This window comes from Pan paniscus, chromosome X, assembly GCF_029289425.2.
Source record: "Pan paniscus chromosome X, NHGRI_mPanPan1-v2.0_pri, whole genome shotgun sequence".
Lineage (NCBI taxonomy): Eukaryota > Metazoa > Chordata > Mammalia > Primates > Hominidae > Pan > Pan paniscus.
In genome coordinates, this window is record NC_073272.2 from 118009849 (window position 1) to 118033216 (window position 23368).

General features: G+C 38.0%; 1 protein-coding gene across 4 annotated transcripts in view; it reads left to right on the top strand.

Annotated features, from left to right (window-relative positions):
* The window catches only part of DOCK11 (dedicator of cytokinesis 11), a 191256-nt gene that overhangs the window by 156102 nt on the left and 11786 nt on the right, over window positions 1–23368 (top strand). For all 4 annotated transcript variants that reach the window (XM_034949440.3, XM_034949442.3, XM_034949441.4 and 1 more), the window contains 5 exons: window positions 987–1100; window positions 3626–3841; window positions 3928–3985; window positions 11712–11818; window positions 20038–20160. In XM_034949440.3, coding sequence (XP_034805331.1) covers window positions 987–1100; window positions 3626–3841; window positions 3928–3985; window positions 11712–11818; window positions 20038–20160 — 618 coding nt within the window. The remainder of the gene's footprint in view (window positions 1–986; window positions 1101–3625; window positions 3842–3927; window positions 3986–11711; window positions 11819–20037; window positions 20161–23368) is intronic.

Here is a 23368-nt window from a genome sequence, read left to right on the forward strand (position 1 = left end):
TGAATTATTGATAAAGTCAAGATTTGTATCTAAGGCATTCAACTCTAGAGCCCATACACATGGCTATTACTGTATCTTGCTTCCTAGGACCAGTGGTAAAGCATCCAGCCATTAACATCTTAGTATGAATTGTTTTGGCATTCACCCAAGGGAGACTGAGAGATTTAAAAGTCCCATCAAAGACAGTGGTTCATGCCTGTAATCCTAGCACTTTGGGCGGCATAAGTGGGTGGATCACTTGAGCCCAGGAGCTCGAGACCAGCCTAGGCAACATGGCAAAATCCTGTCCCTACAAAAATATAAAAAATTAGTTAGGTGTGGTGGCACACATCTGTAGTCCCAGCTACTTGGGAGGCTGAGGTGGGAGGATCACCTGAGCCTGGGAGGTCGAGGCTGCAGTGAACCAGTGAACCAAGACCATACCACTGCATTCCAGCCTGGGCAATAGAGTGAGACCCTGTCCCAAAAAATAAAAAGTACCATCAAAGTCCATTCCATAAACTTTTGTTAAACTAGGTAAACCCTGGTCAAAAACAAAGAAAGTTGCTGAGGCACTGGACTTGGAAGTCCAGCCAACTAAAATAGACTAGTGAAAAGGAATGAGAAATCATCAAAGAAAAACATGATTTATTCTCACCTTTGCCACAGCTACAACCTAGAAAGCATATTTAAAATGGAGACCTGACTACCATTGTATCAGTTCACTATTATGAAAATAGTTTTAGATCTGGCTATGCTATGAGTTTTGAAAAATTGTTTACGTCTAACCAAGAAAGATCCTTTAAAATTTGAAATAGGGCCTTTCAAGTTACTATTTCAGCAGAAGAATGTAAACCCCTCATATATGAAGGGTACATTATGATGGTACAGTGTAGAATCTTTAAAAGAAGCATTTCATGTGAGTGCTTATATACTTATAAAATGATGAGCGTAGGCAGCATTTGTTCAAAAGTTATTTGGAAAATAATATTTACTTCTTCCCACAGATAATAATTGCTGTAAGCCAACTGATAGCTGATGTAGCACTAAGCGGAGGATCAAGATTTCAGGAGTCTTTATTCATTATCAATAATTTTGCAAATAGTGACAGACCTATGAAGGTATGTTCTCATTTCATATAATAAATTAGAACCACCTTTGCTATCAGGGAAGTTTAAACTCTTAAACTGTCATTGGATTCACAACTTTTGTTAGTATAGAATGTACGGAATGTGAGTTTTATGAGTTAAGGGCTTTGTCTTATACATCACTATATCTCTAGTACCTAGAACACTGCCTGGTACATAGCATATATTCAATATCAGTTTAGTGGATGGATGAATGAATATACTATGTATTCATAGTTGTTATGGCAAGTCGAATCTGAATTTTTTTTTTTCTGGGCTTCATTTCCAAACTTGCTCAGAAAATACATAGATCCTTTATTTCTTAACAATTGTCACCACTTTTAATATTGGTTAAATAAGCACTGAATTTGAAATTTCACAAAATTTCACTTAGAATAGCTAACAGTTGCCTGATCCATTGCCAATGGATGAGAAATGGCACAGAAGGGATTCATTATTTGATGGTTTTGTGAGTTTTGAAAATTATCTGTTAACACCAAGGCTGTCACTCTTAAGCACCATTTTGCTGAGGCCAAACCCAAGACTCTGACCACTGTTCCACTTTCTTTCCTGTATGCTTAAAACTTATAGCACTGTAAAAATTCATCTGTTGCTTTGTTGCATAGAGTGCAGGTTCTGATCTTCAGTGACACATGTATACAAGGGAAGAAGAATCCTTTGCCAATAGGACTTTTCCTCCCAGAAGAATGAATCATCCCCATTCTTGGGAAAGGTCATCTTCCAGCACAGTTTGACAACATTGTGTAAAATCTGAAAAAGATTAAAAGCTCATAGTCACAGCATATTTGATGTTTGGATGTGTAGAATCTATGCACCAAAAAATATTCCCATAGGAATGTTGCTTGTACTGAAAAATAACAGCGTGTAGTGCCAGCCGCTCTCAGGCTGGGAAAGTTTGCTTTCCAGCCAGTTCTACTAGTTCTGCGGGGGATCAGTATATGCTCCAGCTAATCTTGTGAGCATAGAAACAAGTTACACCACTTATGCTTATACTCTAAGGAATTGTTTTTACCAGTTGTTACCATCCTTAGTACTATGTTATATAGGTAGATTGGTAAGTTTTTCTAGGTAAATGGGGCTTGTATACTCTCTCCTTGATAGGAAATCTTTTTCTTTTCCATAACTCATTTATGAAATGACTTAGTTTTATTCTGTTATGGCAGTCATTACCAACAAACCCTATTACGAAAAGATACAGCTTTCCCCTGGTAAATGGGATCTCTATTAATGTATAGAAAGGAACTTTATGTATATAATTATTATTTTTAAAGGGATTCAAAGCCAGGTAGGTATTTTTTATTTCTATTGTATTTACTTATTTACTTAGAGACGGAGTTTCACTCTTGTTGCCCAGGCTGGAGTGCAATGGCCCAATCTTGGCTCACTGCAACCTCCACCTCCCAGGTTCAAGTGATTTTCCTGCCTCAGCCTCCCAAGTAGCTGGGATTACAGGCGCCTGCCACCACGCCTGGGTAATTTTTTATATTTTTAATAGAAATGGGATTTCACCATGTTGGCCAGGCTGGTCTCGAACTCCTGACCTCAGGTGGTCCTCTTGCCTCGGCCTCCCAAAGTGCTGGGATTACAGGCATGAGCCACTGCTCCCGGCCAAGAAGGCAGTGTTTCAAACCATTTCCCCCACATATTGTGTTTATATTGACAAGCTCCCTAACCCCTGTACCTGTCTCTTCCTCATCATCTCTGAATCATATAGATAATTGTGATTACTCCTGTGGGGGTTAAGAGGATGCAATAGGACTTCCTTAGCAGTGGCTAGGGTAAAGAGGAAACTCTGGTATTCTTGGTGCCAAAAACAAACTTTGAAAGCTTAATGATCTCTCTAAACTTTCTGGAACGTTCTGTGATTCATGACCTCCCATTTGTGTAAACAGAAATTTCTGCAGTATGGTTTTCACCTTAGTGTATGTGGTAGTTAGTGGATGGAGTAGGTATGCTTATCAGAATGGAAGAGTGGCCAAGAGCACCAGCTCTAGGGCCAGACTGCCTGGGTGAAAATCCTGTCTCTAACATTTACCAATTTTGAGACTTTGGTCGAGCATTTAAACACTTTTTTATAATAGTGCTTAACTCATAGGGTTGTCGTAAAAATTAAAACATGTAAAGAACCCAGACTAGTGCTTGGCACATAGTAAGCTATTAGTTTTTAGTTACTGTTACAAGAAAACGGCAAACAAAGATCACTCCCATGGCTGTGCAATTCACAATGGAGGATCTAGGATTCAAAGCCAGGTAGTCTGGCTCCAGAGCTAATGATTTTATGTCCTGTGAATGTACTGCCACCAAGGTTAGAGCCTTTGAAGCCTGGGCTAGTTACATATTTAAAAAATAATTTATTTAAAATTATTTCAGTGTACTATATGCAATACCAAGAACTGTAACAGGAAGTGAAAATCATATGTCCTCAGCATTGGATGACAAGCCTTAGAGCACATTGATATTGTTGTTCAACTTGTCTTTTTTGTTTGTTTTGAAATTAGGCAACTGCCTTTCCCGCAGAAGTCAAAGACTTGACCAAGAGAATCCGCACTGTTCTTATGGCCACTGCCCAAATGAAGGAGCATGAGAAAGACCCTGAAATGCTAATTGATCTCCAGTATAGCTTAGCCAAGTCCTATGCAAGCACCCCAGAGCTCAGGAAAACCTGGCTTGATAGCATGGCCAAGATTCATGTAAAAAATGGAGATTTTTCAGAGGTGACTACTTAAAGTTTTGTTCTAAACAGCCCTTCAAAACACCTTGAGCATGTTCTGACAGTTCTTTCTCTGTCATCCTTTTTCAGGCTGCGATGTGTTATGTCCATGTAGCAGCTCTAGTTGCAGAGTTTCTTCATCGAAAAAGTAAGATATTTCTGTTTTTAGAGATGGGGGGGATTTTCATTTAGCATAATAGTTTTTTATCTTTGTAGTTTAGCTATGAATATGATATAATAGAACACTGAAAAATATGTTCACCCTTGGCCTTATTCAGTGTTAAAAATAAGCTGTTATAAAAGAAGACTGGATTGTTTGTTGTCCCTTCTGCTTTCATTAGAGATTACAAGAAAAGTTAAATAGTACAGGGTGGCCAGGTGCAGTGGCTCATGCCTGTAATCCCAGTGCTTTGGGAGGCCAAGGCTGGAGGATTGCTTGAGGCCAGGAGTTTGAGACCAGCCTGGGCAACAGAGTGTGATCCTGTACCTATTTTAAAATAAAATATAAAATATAAAAAAAAAATAGTACAGGGCCAGGCCTGATGCCCAGTGTTTATTTTCCAAGACTGTCCCTCCCTGGAAGACTGCCACAAATTAAACTCTTCTCAAGGCTCAAGTCGGGATAACACAGATTATTTGTTTCCCCGTCATGTGTCTTAACATCACCAAACTGCCCATAGACTATGTCTCTCCAGCCACTTTAGTGCAGTGATACCTGGGTACTAAAAGGGAGTCATACTCTTGAAGGGCTTTAGGTCCAGCAGCCCTGGATTCCTAATTTAAGATTCCTAATTCAGGAAATCTACTTGGAAGTGTCCCTTTCCATAAACAGTATTGTTGGCTACTGCTCAACAGTATTGTTGAACAAACTGCATCTGCTCAAATAGTAACCCAGTTGAGTTAGGTTTAAACATTGATTGGCAATGGAGCTGGCAACCAAGAAATCTCTATCTCAATGTCCAAGCTACTTCCTTTAAGGCAGTGGAATGAGTAACAATACGGCAAAATGAAACCAACTTATTAAAGGAGTCATATCACTCTGGCTTCAGCTGTACGAACACAACCATATTTTGTTTTATTTTTTAATTACAGAATTCCTACAGTTAACTGTATATCTATCATTTCACACTGAGGCTCAGTGTTTGATTGCCTCATATAACACCCATGTGGAGAATCTTTTTCTAAAAAGATTCTTGGCCGAGTGTGGTGACTCAGACCTGTAATGTCAACACTTTGGGAGGCATGGGTAGGTGGATCACTTGAGCCCAGGAATTTGAGACCAGCCTTGGCAGGAATGGTGAAACCCCATCTCTACAAAAATACAAAAATTAGCTGGGCATGGTGTCACATGCCTGTGGTTCCAGCTACGAAGGAGGGTGAGGTAGGATCATAGCTTGAGCCCAGGACACTGCACTCCAACCTGGGTGACAGGACAAGACCCTGTCTCAAAAAATAATAAATAAATAAATAAATAAATAAATGAATAAATAAATTTTTTAAAAAAGATTCTTCTTAAGTAAAATGTAGATTCATTTTACTTATATTTTAAATTAACACTTTCTGTCTGACTCTGGAATTCTTTTGAATAATCTATGTGTTTGATATACTTTAGTTTTCTCCTTTTAGTATACATATGTGAGTTTTAAACAGAGAAGGAGATTAATTACCAAAATAAGGCCCCATTTGAGGGTTTTTTTTAAAAATCACTGGTATGCATATGAAATCACAGTATAAGTAAATATTGAAATTACACACCTGAAATTCCAAATAAACTGACAAGATATGAGAACCTTAAACGGAGTACCGTGATTTCAAGTATGTCTTCAGAGAAATAGATTAATATTATCTCATCTTTTTAATTAGAAATCTGGCCAGGCATGGTGGCTCACGCCTATAATCCCAGCACTTTGGGAGGCCAAGGTAGGTGATCACCTGAGGTCAGGAGTTCAAGACCACCCTAGACAACATGGTGAAACCCGGGACGTTGTGGCACACACGTGTAATCCCAACTACTCAGAAGGTTGAGGCAGGAGCGCTTGAACCCAGGAGGCGGAGGTTGCAGTGAGCCAAGATCACGCCACTGCACTCCAGCCTGGGCAGCGAGAACAAAACTCCATCTAAATAATAATAATAGCAGTAGAAATCTGAAGATTTTTATGTCCACTAAGTCTAAAACTGTACTTTTTAGACTTTGAAAATAGTTAATTATTTTAAAACTATTTCCTGGAATGTTTTTGTTTTTTTCACAAGTGCAGAGACATTAAAGCTAAGCAAAAATCAAGAATTATTTGTCTTTATTATCAGTCCTTAAGCTTTAGAAATATAATTTCTTGCTATGGTTTTTCTGGATATTAGCATGGGGCAGCTAGCATAAACACCAAACTGATACGTTTCAGGAAGTGGAAATAATATTTTCAACTAGCCATTTATATATTTCATAATACCCTCAAGGTTTTTTAGAATTTATTCTTCATAGAAATCAAAGCACTCTTCACTAATGAGGAGAAAATGTTGTTTTGAATGTTAAAAAAAATGATGTTTAAGAGAATTTACATATTTATTTATAGGTGTCATCTATTTTTAAATTTCTTTTAATTAAATTTTATTTTATTTTAAGTTCTGGGATACATGTGCAGGATGTGCAGGTTTGTTACATAGGTAAACATGTGCCATGGTGGTTTGCTGATGCCATCTATTTTTAAACCTGGAAAATTCTATTTGCCTAAATTAGAAAACCTTATTCTAAAATAGTGGTAGTAGTAAAAGTCCTCAGGGTTTTCCCCACTTAGCTTCAGTGATCCAAAACACCTTTTTTTCTTAATTAGCTGATTCAACTATGCTAGCTATACCAAGGTCGACTACCAATTTAAAACACAAGTTAAAAACGTAAACTGAGTATTATTCTAAGTGAACTAACTCAGGAATGGAAACCAAATATTGTATGTTCTTGCTTATAAGTGGGAGCTAAGCTATGAGGATTTAGAGGCATAAGAATGATATAATGGACTTTGGGGACTGGGGGTGGGGGCCAGGGAGGAATTAAAGACTACACATTGGGTACTGCTCTGGTGACAGGTACACCAAAATCTCAGAAATTACTGCTAAAGGACTTATCCATGTAACAAAAAATCACCTGTTCCTCCAAAACTATTTTTTTAAAAAAACCTGTAATCTGTTAACCTCCCATCCATTCTGAGAAAGCATTAGTGAGCTTTTTGAAGTCTAGATAAGACCCGGCAATTGACAGAGTAAATGAAAATACATTTGAGTGCAGAACTGAAAAAAAATCATTGAATTTACACTTAAGACCAACGTATTTGACAAAGATAATTGGGCACCTTTAGAACTCTTTGTTTTCTATCATTAAGTGCCCTTTGATAATGAAGCCAAGAGGGAAGGAGCATTAGAGTATATTTTAAATCCCTGATACATATCCATTGCCAAAAATGTTTTGTTTTCTCTAATTCCTAACCAGTTTCTCTTGAAGTACATTATAAAACATTTTTAAATCAAGATGGAATAAAATACTACTCATCAGTTGACACATTGGAAGCAGATGTTCTACTGTGTAGCGTTTTTAAGGAAAAAAAATACTTTGCCCTATTGGATCATTGCCTAAGCAGGGAAGGGCTTAGGGGCCCTTGCCCCTCAAAGGTGACTACACAGCACCCACAAGGGACCATTTCCAGATCCTTTTCTTCACTGTGTCAGGCACTGAATTGACAGGAAAAGGGAAAGGAGGTATGCAGTACTCCCTGCCCCCACCCTCACCCTACCCTCAAACTTCTTTCAGGCAGCCTAAGCTCTTGCTTGTTCTACCAAAGAGACTTAAGGATCACTATTCTCTTCCCTTTATTGAAGGCACCTCAAAGTGATAATACTGAGTGTCAGCTATTCTCCTCCCTCCCAAAAAATATAAAATAAAAAATGTCAGAATTTGCTTATTTTTATTTTGTTTGAGAACCTCAAATTTTCTAGATCACATTCTCTCTTTTTTCTTTTCCTAAGAGAGGGTACAACTGTTTTCCCCAGGGAAGACAAGAGTCAAGTCTCTGCATTCTTTCACCACCAAATAGCATCCTAGGTTCAGCAAAGCTTCAGGCCTGCAAGGATTCACCCATCAACCCAGAAAAAGGAATTTCCTTTCCCATAGAATCTGGTTTTTTTCATTCCTTACAGGGTAATGTTGCTCTCTTTCCCAAGACGTGGTATCCAGGATCTCATAGCTTGAGTTTCATGAAGCTTTTTATTCCCTCATTCTTTCCTAGTCATAGCTTTTTCCCTTCTTATCCTCCCCTCAGGACTCTTAGCTCTTATCCTTCTTCTGACTGGCCATCCTTTTTAATCAAGGGTTGCACTGCTATCCCATCTTCCACACCCCTTCCCACTTTTTTTCACGGGATAACTTGGATTCAGGGTTATGGTCTCTATCTGAACAGTTTCCATCTTGCTTTCCCTAGGACAGCAGTCAGGAATACAGAAGTTACAGCTATAAACAGCAAGGTCAAGAGTCCTGGTCAAATACCAGAGAAACTGATAGCAGACTCTCCAGGACCACCTTCTACAGGGCTGCATAGGTCTACATGAGATCCCTCAAACAGATGCATCCTTCTGTTGGGATATGTACATTGGCCAATTCTAGACTCAGCAACTTGTTTCATCTGAAAATCTTTCTAGAACTAAGAGGAATCAGGATTTTCTCCAAGCATTTTAAAGATTCTAACAAAGGGTCGTGATATAATTGGATATTGATGGGTGTTGATAACTTTAGCAAAAAGGGGGAGGAATATAGTCATCTCTGGGTAGAGATACATTATCAGGCAGATGCATTAAGATAACACACTTAGCAAGAATATTGGACTCTGAAGCTGAAAATTCACAATAGTAGTCTTTGCACTAGATAACCCAGACACGACTTTCAAAAGTGGGTGTTTATGTCTTTGTTCCTGAGATAAAACATAATTTTCCCTAATTCTACTTAAGATACACCCGAAGACTCTAGCAAGATGCTTTTAGCCTCATCTCATCTGGCATAGGAGTGTGCCTTTCTTCATCCTCCCTTAAATCCCAGCATTCTAGAAAAGCCCTACATTTGGAAATGACTTAAAGTAATAATCTCTTTTGAACAGATGGGAATTTTTTTTCTCCCAGTCATGGACCTAGCTGCCCGAGGCCTTCAGGGATTCACTATCTTCTTCAATAAAGGCTATGTTCTTTGTCTCTTCACTCAAGTCTTGGGCCCTCTTCTTTACGGCCTGGCCCTTGACTTGATAGTGCTGATCAAGTGGGATGGTTTCTTCTACATTTCAAAAAGTTCTTCTAATGCGCTACTGCACAAAGAGTATCCCACAGACCAGCTGCTAGTCTGAGAACTATTTATCACATGTTTACAACAAGACAAGGAGTATTGTCCTGAATGTAAATGAACCATGTCACTAAACACTCTGTTTGTTCAACTGACTTGTTCCTTTTAATAGAAAGACTTTGTTGAAGAAGGAAATGAGGAATTGATTTACATTCTGGTGAAAGTTCCTTATCTTTTTATGGTCCAGTACTTTGAATAGAACTCTCTAGAGGTCTTGTAACAGACCATTTTAGGCATGCTTATCTTCAGAAATGAAGCAGGCTATGTTTTATCTTCAGCGCCTTTTATTTATTATTATTATTATTTTTTGAGATGGCATCTCGCTGTGTCACCCAGGCTGGAGTGCAGTGGTGATCTCGGCTCACTGCAAGCTCCACCTCCCGGGTTCACGCCATTCTCCTGCCTCAGCCTCCCGAGTAGCTGGGACTACAGGCACCCGCCACCACGCCCAGCTAATTTTTTGTATTTTTTTTTTTAGTAGAGATGGGGTTTCACCCTGTTAGCCAGGATGGTCTCAATCTCCTGACCTCGTGATCTGCCTGCCTCGGCCCCCCAAAGTGCTGGGAGTACAGGCGTGAGCCACCGCGCCTGGCCCAATGCCTTTTATTAACTACTTTATTTGAACAAAAATGGTCCCACAGCTTGGTGGGTCAAAGTAAATATCACTTTCATTCCTGGGGCTCCTTCTTCCTTAATTAAAACTCACTGACTACTCCCATGTATTTCTCCCTTCTTGAAAAAGTATTTCAAAGCCAGGCGTAGTGGCTCACACCTATAATCTCAGCACTTTGGTAATCTGAGATGGGTAGGATCACTTGAGCTCAGGAGTTTGAGACCATCCTGGGTAACATGGCAAGACCTGGTTTCTACAAAATATATAAAAATTTGCCAGCCGTGGTGGCTTGCACCAGTAGTCCCAGCTACTTGGGAGGCTGAGGCAGAAGGATGGCTTGAGTCCAGGAAGTCGAGGCTGGAATGAGCTATGATCACGCTACTGCACTGCAGCCTAGGTGACGGGGTAACACTCTGTCTCCAAAAAAAAAAAAAAAAAGTATTTCAAAATAATCCTATCTTCCCCTAGCAGACTTTCATCTTTCTCTCAAAGAAGTGTGGTTCCTACTTCTGTGTGTGGTTCCTACCCATGTTCTGTCAAGCAGCTTACCCAGAAGATACATGTCTAGTGATTAGGTTTCATTTAGACAAGAAGAGTTGGAAAAATCCAAGCCCTGATATATAACCTCTTTTCCACCAGAATTCTGAGAAATCTCTTCAACATGAGGTCTGATTTTTTTTTAAACCTTCCTTCTTCCTTCCCCAACCTCTAACAGGAAGATTACCAGATACTTAATTGTAAGTAAAGGTCATTATTTGTAAGTATCACTGTTAGGTTGTAGAACAGTAGATTGCAACAGCCATTTTTTTGTGTCTGTGTGACTAGCTCCTATCAGAAGGAAACTTTTTCATTGAAACGTTTTCAATGGTTATGTTATAAAGAGGCAGAATTTTCCTTGAACTCTAAAATTACAGCCCACTTAGATAAAGGTAAAGGCAGACACAGTAGGAATGTTTACACATGTTCCCCTGTCTAGAATCTATAGGGGAACCATGTGGCCTTTACACCTAGACTGTTGCTTGACAGTAACAATTTGGTCCAGAAGCCTACAGCAGGTGTTCTCAGCTTGAGTTCACTTCCTACTTCCCAGGAGTCCAGCTGGCAGCCATTATTTTATTCTACATTGAGAAGGCTAGTTTATTTATTGGTAGGCTTATTTGCTAATAATAATTCATTGAGTACTTATTTACTAGGCTCCATTCTAAACACTTTACATTTCATTTAATTCTCATTGCATAGTTATTTATTATCCCTGTTTTACAGATGATAAAACTTTTTATAGTCCCAGGGAGATAAACATTAGCACAAAATCACACAGTTAGTGATAGAGCTGAGTCTATGTAACTCCAAAAGTGGTGGTTCTTCCAGTGCCCCATCCTGTTTTCTCTAGGATGCTTCATCCCTGCCATCTGTTTTATTTCCTGACTCTCTTAAAAGTCCTAGGCCAGACCTTCTCCAACATCTCACTTCCTCTCCCAAATCTCAGTGAAATTAGGCACTAGACATGGTTACCAAAGATCACTTAGTGGTTACCTGAAAAGTGCCTGCCCTCTTGTTTAGATGATAGAACACAAATGTATACAGGATCAAAGTTTAAATAAAAATGTTTAGATTGCACTAGGTAAACATCTATCCTAGCCATTGAAGATGATACATAGTCAAAGAATAAAAGTTATTCATAACTAACTTAAGCTCACTTTGTAGGGGGAGAAACTAATAAAATATGTAGCAAATGGAAACAAATTTTTAAATTTTTTGTAAGTGAAAATTGTACTTCAGACTTTGATTCTTACAAAAATATGTGTTTATTTTAAATAGCCCATCTCTGTAAGGCTCACTGTTATTTACTAAATGCTTTCTCATAAATTCACTCCACTGTTTTTTTTATTCACACAGAATTATTTCCTAATGGATGTTCAGCGTTCAAGAAAATTACTCCCAATATAGATGAAGAAGGAGCAATGAAAGAAGATGCTGGGATGATGGATGTCCATTATAGTGAAGTAAGGATTCCAGGGCCTGCATTGCCAGTTATATAAATTTCACTTCTTAAAATTCATATATATTAAACAATTATTACAGCTAACCTAATTTTGAAGGTAACTAAGGGATAATGAACTTTAAGTATTAAAACTGTCCAGGGCAAAGATGTTCCTGTTTAGAGGGCCCTGTCTCTTGAACTGGTCCCATTGTCTAGTTTTAGAAATACAGCATTTGCCGTCCTCAAGTCACCATTCCAATAACTAGATAAGAGTCAACACATGTTGGAAATTTTTCCATAAAAAATAGAGTTAACATTGCTCTTTACTTCAACTAAGACAGACTATGTACAAAAGTATTTTTAAATGGAAAATTTCTGCTCTAAACGCCACATGGATAGAAAACAGCTTTGGCTGTCAGTCAACCACCAAAGATTTATTGAACATTGACTTAACAGCAAGGCCTTGGACTTGGTGACCTAGGAGCTTTAAATAATTAAATATGATTAGTCCCTGACCTCCAAGGTCCACCTGAAGAGATAATGCATGTACATGAAATGGAAAAAAGACTTTTGAATAATATTTGAATAATGCAGACAATATGTGCCATGCAAAGTCAAAGGTGAAAGATGCCTTAGAGCTCAGGTAAAATAAAGGAAGTATGATCAGAGAGGGATTGGAAGAATGAGGACACCCTGAAGGCATTCTAAGAGACAGGAGAAGGGCAGGGACCACTACTAAGAGGTAGGAAAGTGTAAGACATGTTTGAGGCACAGTGAGTGGAAGTGGATCCTTTTGGCTATAGCAGTAGGTTCCCATAGAGAAGAGTATTAGTTGAGGCCAGATTTTGAGAAACTTTCAATGTTTGGGCTTTATTCAGTAGAATATTAAATTGGTATCAAAGTCTTTTTTTTTTTTTTTTTTTTAATGGAGTCTCGCTATGTCGCCAGGCTGGAGTGCAGTGGCGCAATCTTGGTTCACTGCAACCTCTGCCTCCCAGGTTCAAGTGATTCTCCTGCCTCAGCCTACCGAGTACCAGGGACTACAGGCGTGCGCCACTATGCCCAGCTAATTTTTGTATTTTTAGTAGAGACAGGGTTTCACCATGTTGGCCAGGATGGTCTCGATCTCTTGACCTCATGATCCACCTGCCTTGACCTCCCAAAGGGCTGGGATTACAGGCATGAGCCACCGCACCTAGCCTCAAAGATTTTTGAGCAGGATGATGACTACATGAAAGCAAGGAAGAGGGAAGGCTAATTTGGCGATGATGTGGGAGATGTATTGAAGATACAGGGATAGGAGCTAGAGGCAGGGGCTAGAGAGAAGGCTGCCCTAATTATCCAGATACGAGTAGTTAAGGCTTAAACCAGGGTAGTGAAAGATTCAGGAAATAGTGTGAGGAAAAGATGCTGATTTGCTGGCTGTGGGAGGGGAAGGGTCAAAGGTAGCTCTAAGATTTCAGGTTTGGAGGTTAAGGAAAAATGATAGATGGATGGTTTTGCAGGAAAAGTGATGAATTTCATTTTATAGGTGAGTTGATTTTGATGTGAAAGCTTATCAAAATGGAAATAACCATCAAGCCATTAGAAATGTGGAACTGAGGCTGGGCGCAGTGTCTCACGACTGTAATCCCAGTACTTTGGGAGGCTGAGGCAGGTGGATCACCTGAGGTCAGGAGTTCGAGACCAGCCTGGCCAACATGGCTCTACTAAAAATACAAAAATTAGCCAGGCGTGGTGGCACCTGCCTATAATCCCAGCTGCTCAGGAGGCTGAGGCAGGAGAACCACTTGAATTTGGGAGGTGGAGGTTGCAGTGACCCAAGATTGTGCTACTGTACTCCAGCCTGGGTGACAAAGTGAGACTGTGTCTCAAAAAAGAAAAAAAAAAGAAATATGAAACTGAATCTAAGGAGAGAGATTAGGGTTAGAAATACACATCTGGAAGTCATATCCTTATGAGGACCAAAGCAGACTGAATGTTAGACATAATAACGGCAAGTGAAGACCAGAGAATCAAGGACTGAACCATGGGGGAAAAGTTCACAAAGAGTGTGAATGTAGAAAACAAGAAAGAAACACAGAAAAGAGATTGAAGTTACAGTCCCATAAAATTACATTTCTTAAAAAAATTGTATTAAACAATGAGATGAAAATTACAGTGACACACTTCATAAACACTTTATGAATTGATTTTTTAAAATACACAAATCTCAACTTAGCTCTGGCTTATTTAGTTAATGATACACCTAGAAGCTTTACCTACTATTTCTACATAGTCTGTCTCCCTATCAGTAAAATAAGGACAATAATACTATCGTGGTCACTTCACAATACATGCGAAAACTGAAAAAGTCATGAAGTGTGAGAATAATGTCAGGTTTTATCATTGACCTACTTGGCAGTGAGATTTCTCAAAAGCAAGTTGGTGTCCTTTTACCCTCAGAACCTACAAGGATAGATACTTAAAATATGTTTGTTGAATTGATTGATCATAACAGAGATGCAAGATACTTGAATTTTTATTCCAGCTTAATTTTTGACTGTATAGCCTTGGACAAGTTAATTCATGTTTCTGGATATTAGTTAGATGATTTCCCAGAGACCTGCAGGTTTTACAGGCTGACAGCAGGAAGATTCAGAGGATTTCATGGGGCTTAACTGGTTCAGTACAACTGAACTTATATCCTTGCCTTCTAAACAGCAGCTTCAGTGTATTCATAGAAATGGCTTTGAGCTTGACCCTTTTTTATACTCTTAAGGAGAGCAATAACTTTTCTTAATAATCAAAAACTGTAATTAGTTTTCTGTATAAACACATTTGTTGGAAATCTTTTGGGTTCTACAAGTAATTTATACATACTTCTATTTGATATATACAGGTAGAATCATGTTTTACCAAGTGCCACTTTATTTTTCAGTTTGCATAATAAGGCTTCTTCCTTAAACCCTAGCCAATTTAAAAAACTGACACTGATTTAGAAGTTACATTGAAATGAAAAATACAAACTGTTGTCCATTTAGTGCTTGTATTTAAATATGTGAGTTAAACCGGTAATAACGCAATGTAACTTGTTTCCAAAAATGTATTTCTGACTTGATTTGCAACAGTTTTTTTTTCTGCATGACACCACCTCAGGAGGTCCTGATGACGTGTGCCCCTGCAATAGATTTTAAACATATAATTAATATATAATTGGGCTGGGCGTGGTGGCTCACGCCTGTAATTCCAGCAGTTTGGGAGGCCAAGGCAGGCAGATCACTTGAGGCCAGGAGTTCAAGACCAGCCTGTCCCCATGGTGAAACCCCGTCTCCACTAAAAATATAAAAATTAGCCGAGCGTGGTGGAACAGGCCTGTAATCCCAGCTATTCAGGAGGCTGAGGCACAAGAATCTCTTGAACCCCAGGGGCAGAGGTTGCAGTGAGCCAAGATCGTGCCACTGCACTGCAGCCTGGGCAACAGAACGAGACTGTGTCTCAAAAATAAAAATGATATAATTAATATGTAATAAAATCTTAAACAATTTGATGAATTTTGACAGTTGTATACACCCATGTAACCTACCATCAGAAACAAAAAATAGAACATGCCCATTCCTTCGGGAAAGGTTCCCTTGTGCCCATTTCCAGTCAGGCTCCCCAACTCCACCATCTGATTTCTATCACCATGAATTAGTTTTTATGGCATAAAAATGCAATCAATCATTCAATATGTACCTTTTTTTAATCTGGCTTCTCTTGTTTAACCTAATGTTTTTGAGATTCATCCATATTGTTGGGTATATCAAAAGTTTGTTCTTTGTCTTTATATACAAATTTTAAATCCATTCAGTTGATGGATTTTGAATTGTTTCCAGTTTCAGGCTGTTATGAATAAGTCTACTTTAAACATTCCTATCTATGACTTATTGTTGACATATGCTTTTTTTCTCTTGGGTAAATACCTAGGAGTGGCATTGCTGAATCCTAGGGAAGATATATGTTTAACTTTTAAGAAATTTCCGAAGAGTTTCTCAAAGTGGTTGGACCGTCTTATACTGTTTGCCAGTAGTAGATGAGAGTTCTAGTTGCCCCACATCCTCCCTAGCATCTGATATTGCTGATCTTTTTAAATTTTAGCCATTCTATTAATATTAGGTGTGAATCAACATCTCATTGTGGCTTTTATTTGTATTTCCCTAATAACCGATGATGTCTACCACTTTTTCAGGTGTTCCTTGGCCTCTTTTGTATTTTCTTTTGTGAAATGTTTGTCTTTTATCCATTTTAGAAATCACATTGCTTACTTTTTATTGTTGTTTTGTGGGAGTTCTTTCCTGGATATAAATCCTTTGTCAAGATGTATGTGCTGTATATTTCTTTACCAGCTTCTGACTTGACCATTCACTTTCTTAATTGAGTCTGTGGTTGAGCAGAAAATTTTGGTTTTGGTTGTAATTGATGAAATCCAGTTTATTATTTTATAATAATTTGTTCTTTTTGTATCTGGTCCCAAAAATCTGTGCCTACCTCAAGATCCTGATAGTGTTGTCCTGTGTTTTCTCCTAGAAACTTGTTTCCGAGTTTTGTTTAGGTCTATAATATATTTAAAGTTCATTTGTGGAATGAAATAGAGGTCAAAGCTCTTTTTTTAAGACAGTTTTTCTTTTTTTTTTTAAGACGTACCATTTGGGGAAAAACAAGACTTTCCTTTTGTCACGTTGAATTTACTTGGGCACCTTGGTCAAAAGTTCGGTTTTTCATATTTGTGTGGGCTATTTCTGGATTCTCGGTTCTCTTCCACTGATCTATTTGCCCATCTTGATGCCAATATCACACTTGATTACTATAACTTAAGTCTTGAAATCAAGTAGTGTTAGCCCTCCAGCTTTATTCTTTTTCAAAGTTGTTTTGGCTATTCTACATCCTTTGAATTTCCATATAATCTTTAGAATCATCTTTTCTACTTCCTCAAAAGAGCCTGAGAATGGAGAGTTTAACAATATTGAATTTCTCAATCAATGGACATTTATCTGGGTTATCTTTAACTGCCAATAATATTTTGTAGTTGTTAGGGTAGAAGTCTTGGGTTAGATTTACTGGTAGATATGTGATGTTTTGATGCTATTGTAAATAATATTGCTTGCTTTTATATTTTTATTTTTTATTATGTTGTTGCTAGTATATAGAAATGTAATTGATTTTGTATGTTGATCTTACGTCCTGCAACCTTACTAAATCTGCTTATTAGTTTTCATAGTTTGTATGTCTTTTATGATTTTCTACATATACAATTATGCCATATGCACGGAACAATTTTACTTTTTCTAATCCTGTATGCCTTTTCTCTTTCTCTTGCCTTATTGTACTGGCTAGAACCTTCAGCATAATGTTGGATAGAAGTGGTGAGAGCAGACATTCTAACTTGTTCTCAATCTTAGGAGAAACATGTCTAGCCTTTAGGTTTTTAGTAAATGCCCTTTATCAGATTGAGGAAGATCTCTTCTATTCTTTGTTTCTTGAGTTCTTTTTAAATATCGTGAATGGGTGTTGAGTGTTGTAAATGCTTTTTTCTTGCATCTATTGAAAGAGATATAATTTTTCTCTTTTATTCAGTTTATGAGGTTGTATATTACATTGTTTTTTTTTTCTAATTGTAACCTAACTTTACATTCCTGGGATAATTCATACTAAGTGTGCACCTTATTTTTAATTCCCCCAATGTTTGTCCCAAAATTGCTGGAAATTTTAATTTGGCTAGCAGATGTTAATATACAGATGTTTTATTCAAGTAGCAACATTTATTTCACATATACTATCCAGTGACACTAAAATAATTACTGGAAAAGCCAATGTAAGTAAAATATTGTCCCTACTCTCAAAGAATCACAGCCTATTGGAAAAGTCAGATATGTAGATAATACGTAAATAATGTACAAATATAGTGATAAATCTTTGCCAAAAAAGTAGTGAAATAGAAAAAAAGATGTGTAGTGTCTTGCCTACCCTATATTGATAAGGAGAAGGATCCTGGAAAAGGTGATACCTAAAGTGTTTTAAAGAGATTAACCAAGTAGAAGGGATTAAAGGGAGGAGGGGCACAGCCTGAACAAAGACATAAAGCTAAGACACACCATTGTGCTTCAGGGAAACTGCTAGTAGTTCGCTGTTGTTATAACATAAAGTACAAAGTTTGGTATGATGAATGATGAGATTATGGAAGTATCAGCCACATCATTGCAAGCTTTATGTGCCACATGAAGGAGCGCGTCCGTTGTTCTGTGAGTGATGCGGAGCCATTGCCAGATTTTAAGAAAGGGAGAGTGGCACGCTCAGGTTTGCATTTTAATCAGAACCCTATGGCAGATGTGTGGAAGATGTATTTGAAAGGGCTAAGACTGGAGGCAGGAAGATAAATTAAGAAAAAAAAATAGTGAAATTTTGCACCTTAGCCATGAGAGAAATGGAGAGAAAGGGTCAGATTTGAGAAATATTTAGGAAATAAAACTGGCAGGACTTGGTGATGAACTCATTAGAGAATGAGTAAAGAAAGAGGGTGTAATAGTTGCGTAGATATCTGAGCCTATTTGGGCTTCTATAACAAAATGCCAGAGACTGGGTAGGTTATAAACAACAGAAATGTATTTTTCACTATACTGGAAGCTGAGTAGGTGAAGATAAAGGTGTTAGCCGACTTGGTGTCTGGTGAGGATCGACTTCCTAGTTCATAGATGGTATCTTCTCACTGTGCCCTTACGTGATGGAAGGGGGTGAGCTAACTCTCTTTTTATTAGGGTACTAATCCCATTCATGAGGGCAGAGCCCTCATGACTTAGTCATCTCCCAAAGTCTCCACCTCCTAATACCATCCCCTTGGGGGTTAGGATTTTAACATACGCATTCTGAGTACACAGAAACATTCAGGCTGTAGCACTAAGACTGCAATATCAAAGTACCACAAATTGGGTGGCTTAGAACAAGAGAAATTTATTGTCTCACAGTTCTAGAGTCTAGAAATATGCAGTCAAGTTGTTCTCAGGGCCATGCTCCCTCTAAGACTCTGGGTAGAAGCCTTCTTTGTCTTCTGGTGGTAAGAGTTGTTCCTTGACTTCCCCTGACTTGTGGCTGCATCACTCCAGTCTCTGCCTCTGTAGTCTCATGGTGTTTTCCCTGTGTGTCTCTGTCTTCATATAAAGATACCAGTCATATTGGATTGGGGCCCACCCTACTCCAGTATTGCTTCATCATAAACGATCATATCTGCAATGACTCTATTTTCAAATAAGGTCACATTCTGAGGTACTTGGGGTTACAACTTCAACTTATCTTTTTAGGGGACACAATTCAACCCATAACAGACGATAAAGTCAAAACTGTGCTTAGTTTGCTACCTAAGGGTCTATAGGATATTGCCACTGGTGAGATAGGAAACACAGGTATAAGAGCTAGAAGATGAATTCGATTTTCTAAAGGACATACAGGAAGAGCTGTTTTAGGAATCAGTTCTACAGGTTTGAAGTGCATCTCTTTAAGATAGAAACAAGCTGTTATGACTTACGGGTAGCATCAGTAATTGGCTTCATGTTTTCATCGTTGAGAACATGAGATGAAGGTTCACAAAAGAGTTTTATAGCAACTGTTATTCTGGCAGCGCTGGTGATCTCTATTTTGAGCTGTTATCCTATCATTCTCGGTAATTTTAGAACCATCAGTCGGGAAGTGTTCTTTATCAAAACTGAGTCATTTTAATACCAACCCACAAAAATAAAAACTAAAAAAATTTAAAAAAACATCAAATCATTATAATAAACACCTAAACCACCAACACAATAGCTTGAAAAAGTTGTCAAATTTTCTTAAGACTAATATGGGTAAATATTGTTTTAATATAAAAAATAATAGATGTTAGACATTCAGACATCCTCAATTTGGAACAAACAATATATTCCCTTTTTAAAAACATTCTTTCTCGATGTGTTAACGTTTACAACTATAGTTAACATCTTCATTATGTGAATAAACAAAATAATCATAGTTTACTATTGTTAACATCAATTTTATATTTTTAAGAATGTTTTTAACTTTAAATATTTTAAATATTTGATTTAGAAAATATCGTCACACAAGTATGTTCCTTTTGTGCATCTCATTGAATTTAGTACCATCTGTTTGTTTTCTACCGACTTGAAATGCTTCAAAATTTATTTGTCCAAAACTCTAAAACTATTTTTAATTCCTAATTGGATTTTTCTCTTAATGCAGGAGGTCTTGCTGGAGTTGCTAGAACAATGTGTGGATGGCTTATGGAAGGCAGAACGTTATGAAATAATTTCTGAGATTTCCAAGTTGATCATTCCAATTTATGAGAAACGTCGTGAGTTTGAGGTAGGCAATTTGAACATTTTTATCGTTGACTTATGTATTTTATTTTGGTTTTAGGGAAAACAGTAATATAGTTCTGTTACTATTATTCGACTTGTGTCCTCGGAAGAATATAAGGTTCATTACATTATGACTTTTGCATTTTATCATAGAGTATAGATAGTCTATCATTTTGACACATTTGTCCAATTTCAAAGTGACAATCCCTAAAAATGCTATTAAATCCTGAGATTTTTTAATGTTTTCACCACAAAGGAATGATAAATATTTGAGATGATACATTTACTAATTACCCTGTTTTGATCATTACACAATGTTGGCATGTATGGAAACAACATTTCCCCCATAAATTGTACCCCATAAATATGTACAGTTATTATGTGTCAATTAATGACAACATAAAACTTCCTCTGGTCCTGCTTATGAAAATAAAGTAAAACTTAAAACATCCTACCTTATATTCATTTATGTTTTCCAAATGAAATTAAGGGTAAAAGATCCAAAATAGAAATTGAGATTTAAATTAGACCAGTGGTTCTGAAAAAAAAATTTTTTTTTGAGATGGAGTCTCGCTCTGTTGCCCAGACTGGAGTGCAGTGGCGCAATCTTGGCTCACTGCAACCTCTGTCTCCCGAGTTCAAGCAATTCTCCTGCCTCAGCCTTCCAAGTAGCTGGGATTACAGGCATGCACCACCACGCCCCGCTATCTTTGTATTATTAGTAGAGACGGGGTTTCACCATGTTGACCAGGCTTGTCTCGAACTCTTGACCTCAAGTGATCCTCCCGCCTTAGCTTCTCAAAGTGTTGGGATTATAGGCGTGAGCCACTGTGACCGGCCTGAAAATATTTTTATCTAGCAACCTCCCCTCTTCCTCTCAGAGCATAAAATAATCAGTGTTGTTTTCACTAAACCTTCACTTCAAAAAGCTGTCAAATTTCCATGTTACCCAGGGAAGAGGCATAGACATGATTCTATTCTTTATAATTTAGCGGAGAGACTAAAGGTGCTGGCAAATGACAGTGGGGTAGGTAATAATACACTAGTAATAGCCCTATTATGAGAATTTTAAAATTTTGATTTGCCAGATAAACTATTGATAAAGTTTAGTTAATAAAGAATAGTAGTATAATGCACAGCAATTGCCACCAGCACTAAACAGGATTTTTTAAATATTCAAGTCTCTTAGTCCATATCATAATTTCTGTTGCTACTATGCTGGGAAGGGATGATTTAGGATTCAAGCCATTTTAAAAAAGCAAGGCAATTTATTCTTTTTTTTTGTTTTTTATTTTATTTATTTATTTATTTTGAGACGGAGTCTTGCTCTTTGGCCCAGGCCGGACTGCAGTGGTGCTATCTCGGCTCACTGCAAGCTCCACCTCCCGGGTTCACGCCATTCTCCTGCTTCAGCCTCCTGAGTAGCTGGGATTACAGGTGCCCGACTAATATTTTTTTGTATTTTTAGTAGAGGCAGGGTTTCACCGTGTTAGCCAAGATGGTCTCGATCTCCTGACCTTGTGATCCGCCCGCCTTGGCCTCCCAAAGTGCTGGGATTACAGGCCTGAGCCACCGTGCCTGGCCTGGCAATGTATTCTTAAATAAAGCAGTTAGGCCTTTCCTTGTTGACGTAGTTTCTGAGAGTGAACACACATAGATTTAATATAATCTGAGTAGTGTTTTCATCTCTCCTCCAAACTAGCTCTGATCAAACTCACTTTTTCTTCCCAGATTCTAGGTCTTCCTCTCTCTGCCATACTTTTGGTGTATATGGGGCATGCCTGAAAACTCATAGTAGAATTCAAGTGAATATATTAATAAGCTGAAGTATAGGTCATACAGATGGCAAAGAATAGCCTATGAGACAAAACCAGATTTGCCATTACCCCTCCTATCAAAGCATTACATCTGAAGAACCTTTGTAGTAATTTCAAAATAAAGTCCCCATTTTTTGACTCTTAGGATGAAGGAAGTTCTGGCTGTTAGAAACCCAGGGAGCCTTTTGCTACTTAGCCAACCAACAGGGAAGAAAGAAAAATATATCTTCTTTACACATTAAAGGAAATGATGTTTTCTACAGGGGAACTACTCCTATTTCCTTGGAGGGGTGTAAGGGTCTGTATAAATCCCCTAGCACTCTGTATAGATGAAGTAATTGTGTTTAAGACTGATGTAGCTGGAGCATGATATACACGCCTGTGATTCCGGCCACTTGGGAGACTGAGGTAGGAGGATTGCTTAAGTCCAGGAGATTGAGGCTTCAGTGAGCTATGATTGAGACACTGCACTCCAGCCTTGGCTACAGAACAAGATCCAATCTCAAAACAAAACCAAAAAGTAGAACACTGATGCATACTTTTTCAGTGTATCTCTATGGAATGGGCTGAAAACTATCAGAGATAGCAGCCAAAGTAAGGAAGATTTCCCTCCAATTGAGCTCAATTATAAAAGATAATATGGGAGGAATTTTAGAGAAAGAAGCTTGTGTGTTTTTCCTTTTTTGTTGAGGTGAAATTTATATAACATACAATTAACCATTTTAAAGTATAGAAATCCTGTTATCCTATCATTCTCAGTATGCACCCACCACCTCTTTCTAGTTTTAAAACTTTTTCATCTCCCCAGAAAAACACTCCATACCCATTAAGTAATTACTCCCCACCCCACTCCCATTTTCCAATAACCACTAACCTGCTTTCTGGATTTGCTTATTCTGGATATGTCATATAAAAGGAATACAGATTGAGCCTCTCTAATCTGAAAATTCGAAATCATAAATGCTCCCAAATCTGAAACTGTTTGAGCATGGTCATGGTGCTCAGTGGAAATGCTCATTGGAACATTTTGGATATCAGATTTTCAGATTAGACATGTTCAATTGGTAAGTCCAATGCAAATATTTCAAAATCTCAAACACTTCTGGTCCAAAGCATTTCAGATAAGGGATACTCAGCCTGTGATATTATATGTGACCTTTTATGTCTGGCTTCTTTCAGTTAGCATAATTTTTTTTTAATTGAGACAGAGTCTCACTCTGTCATCCAGGTTGGAGTACAGTGGCATGATCTCAGCTCACTGCAACCTCCGCCTCCTGGGTTCAAGCAATCCTCACACTTCAGCCTCCCAAGTAGCTGGGAGGTGCACACCACCACTCCCGGCTAATTTTTGTATTTTTAATAGAGATGGGGTTTCACCATGTTGTCCAGGCTGGT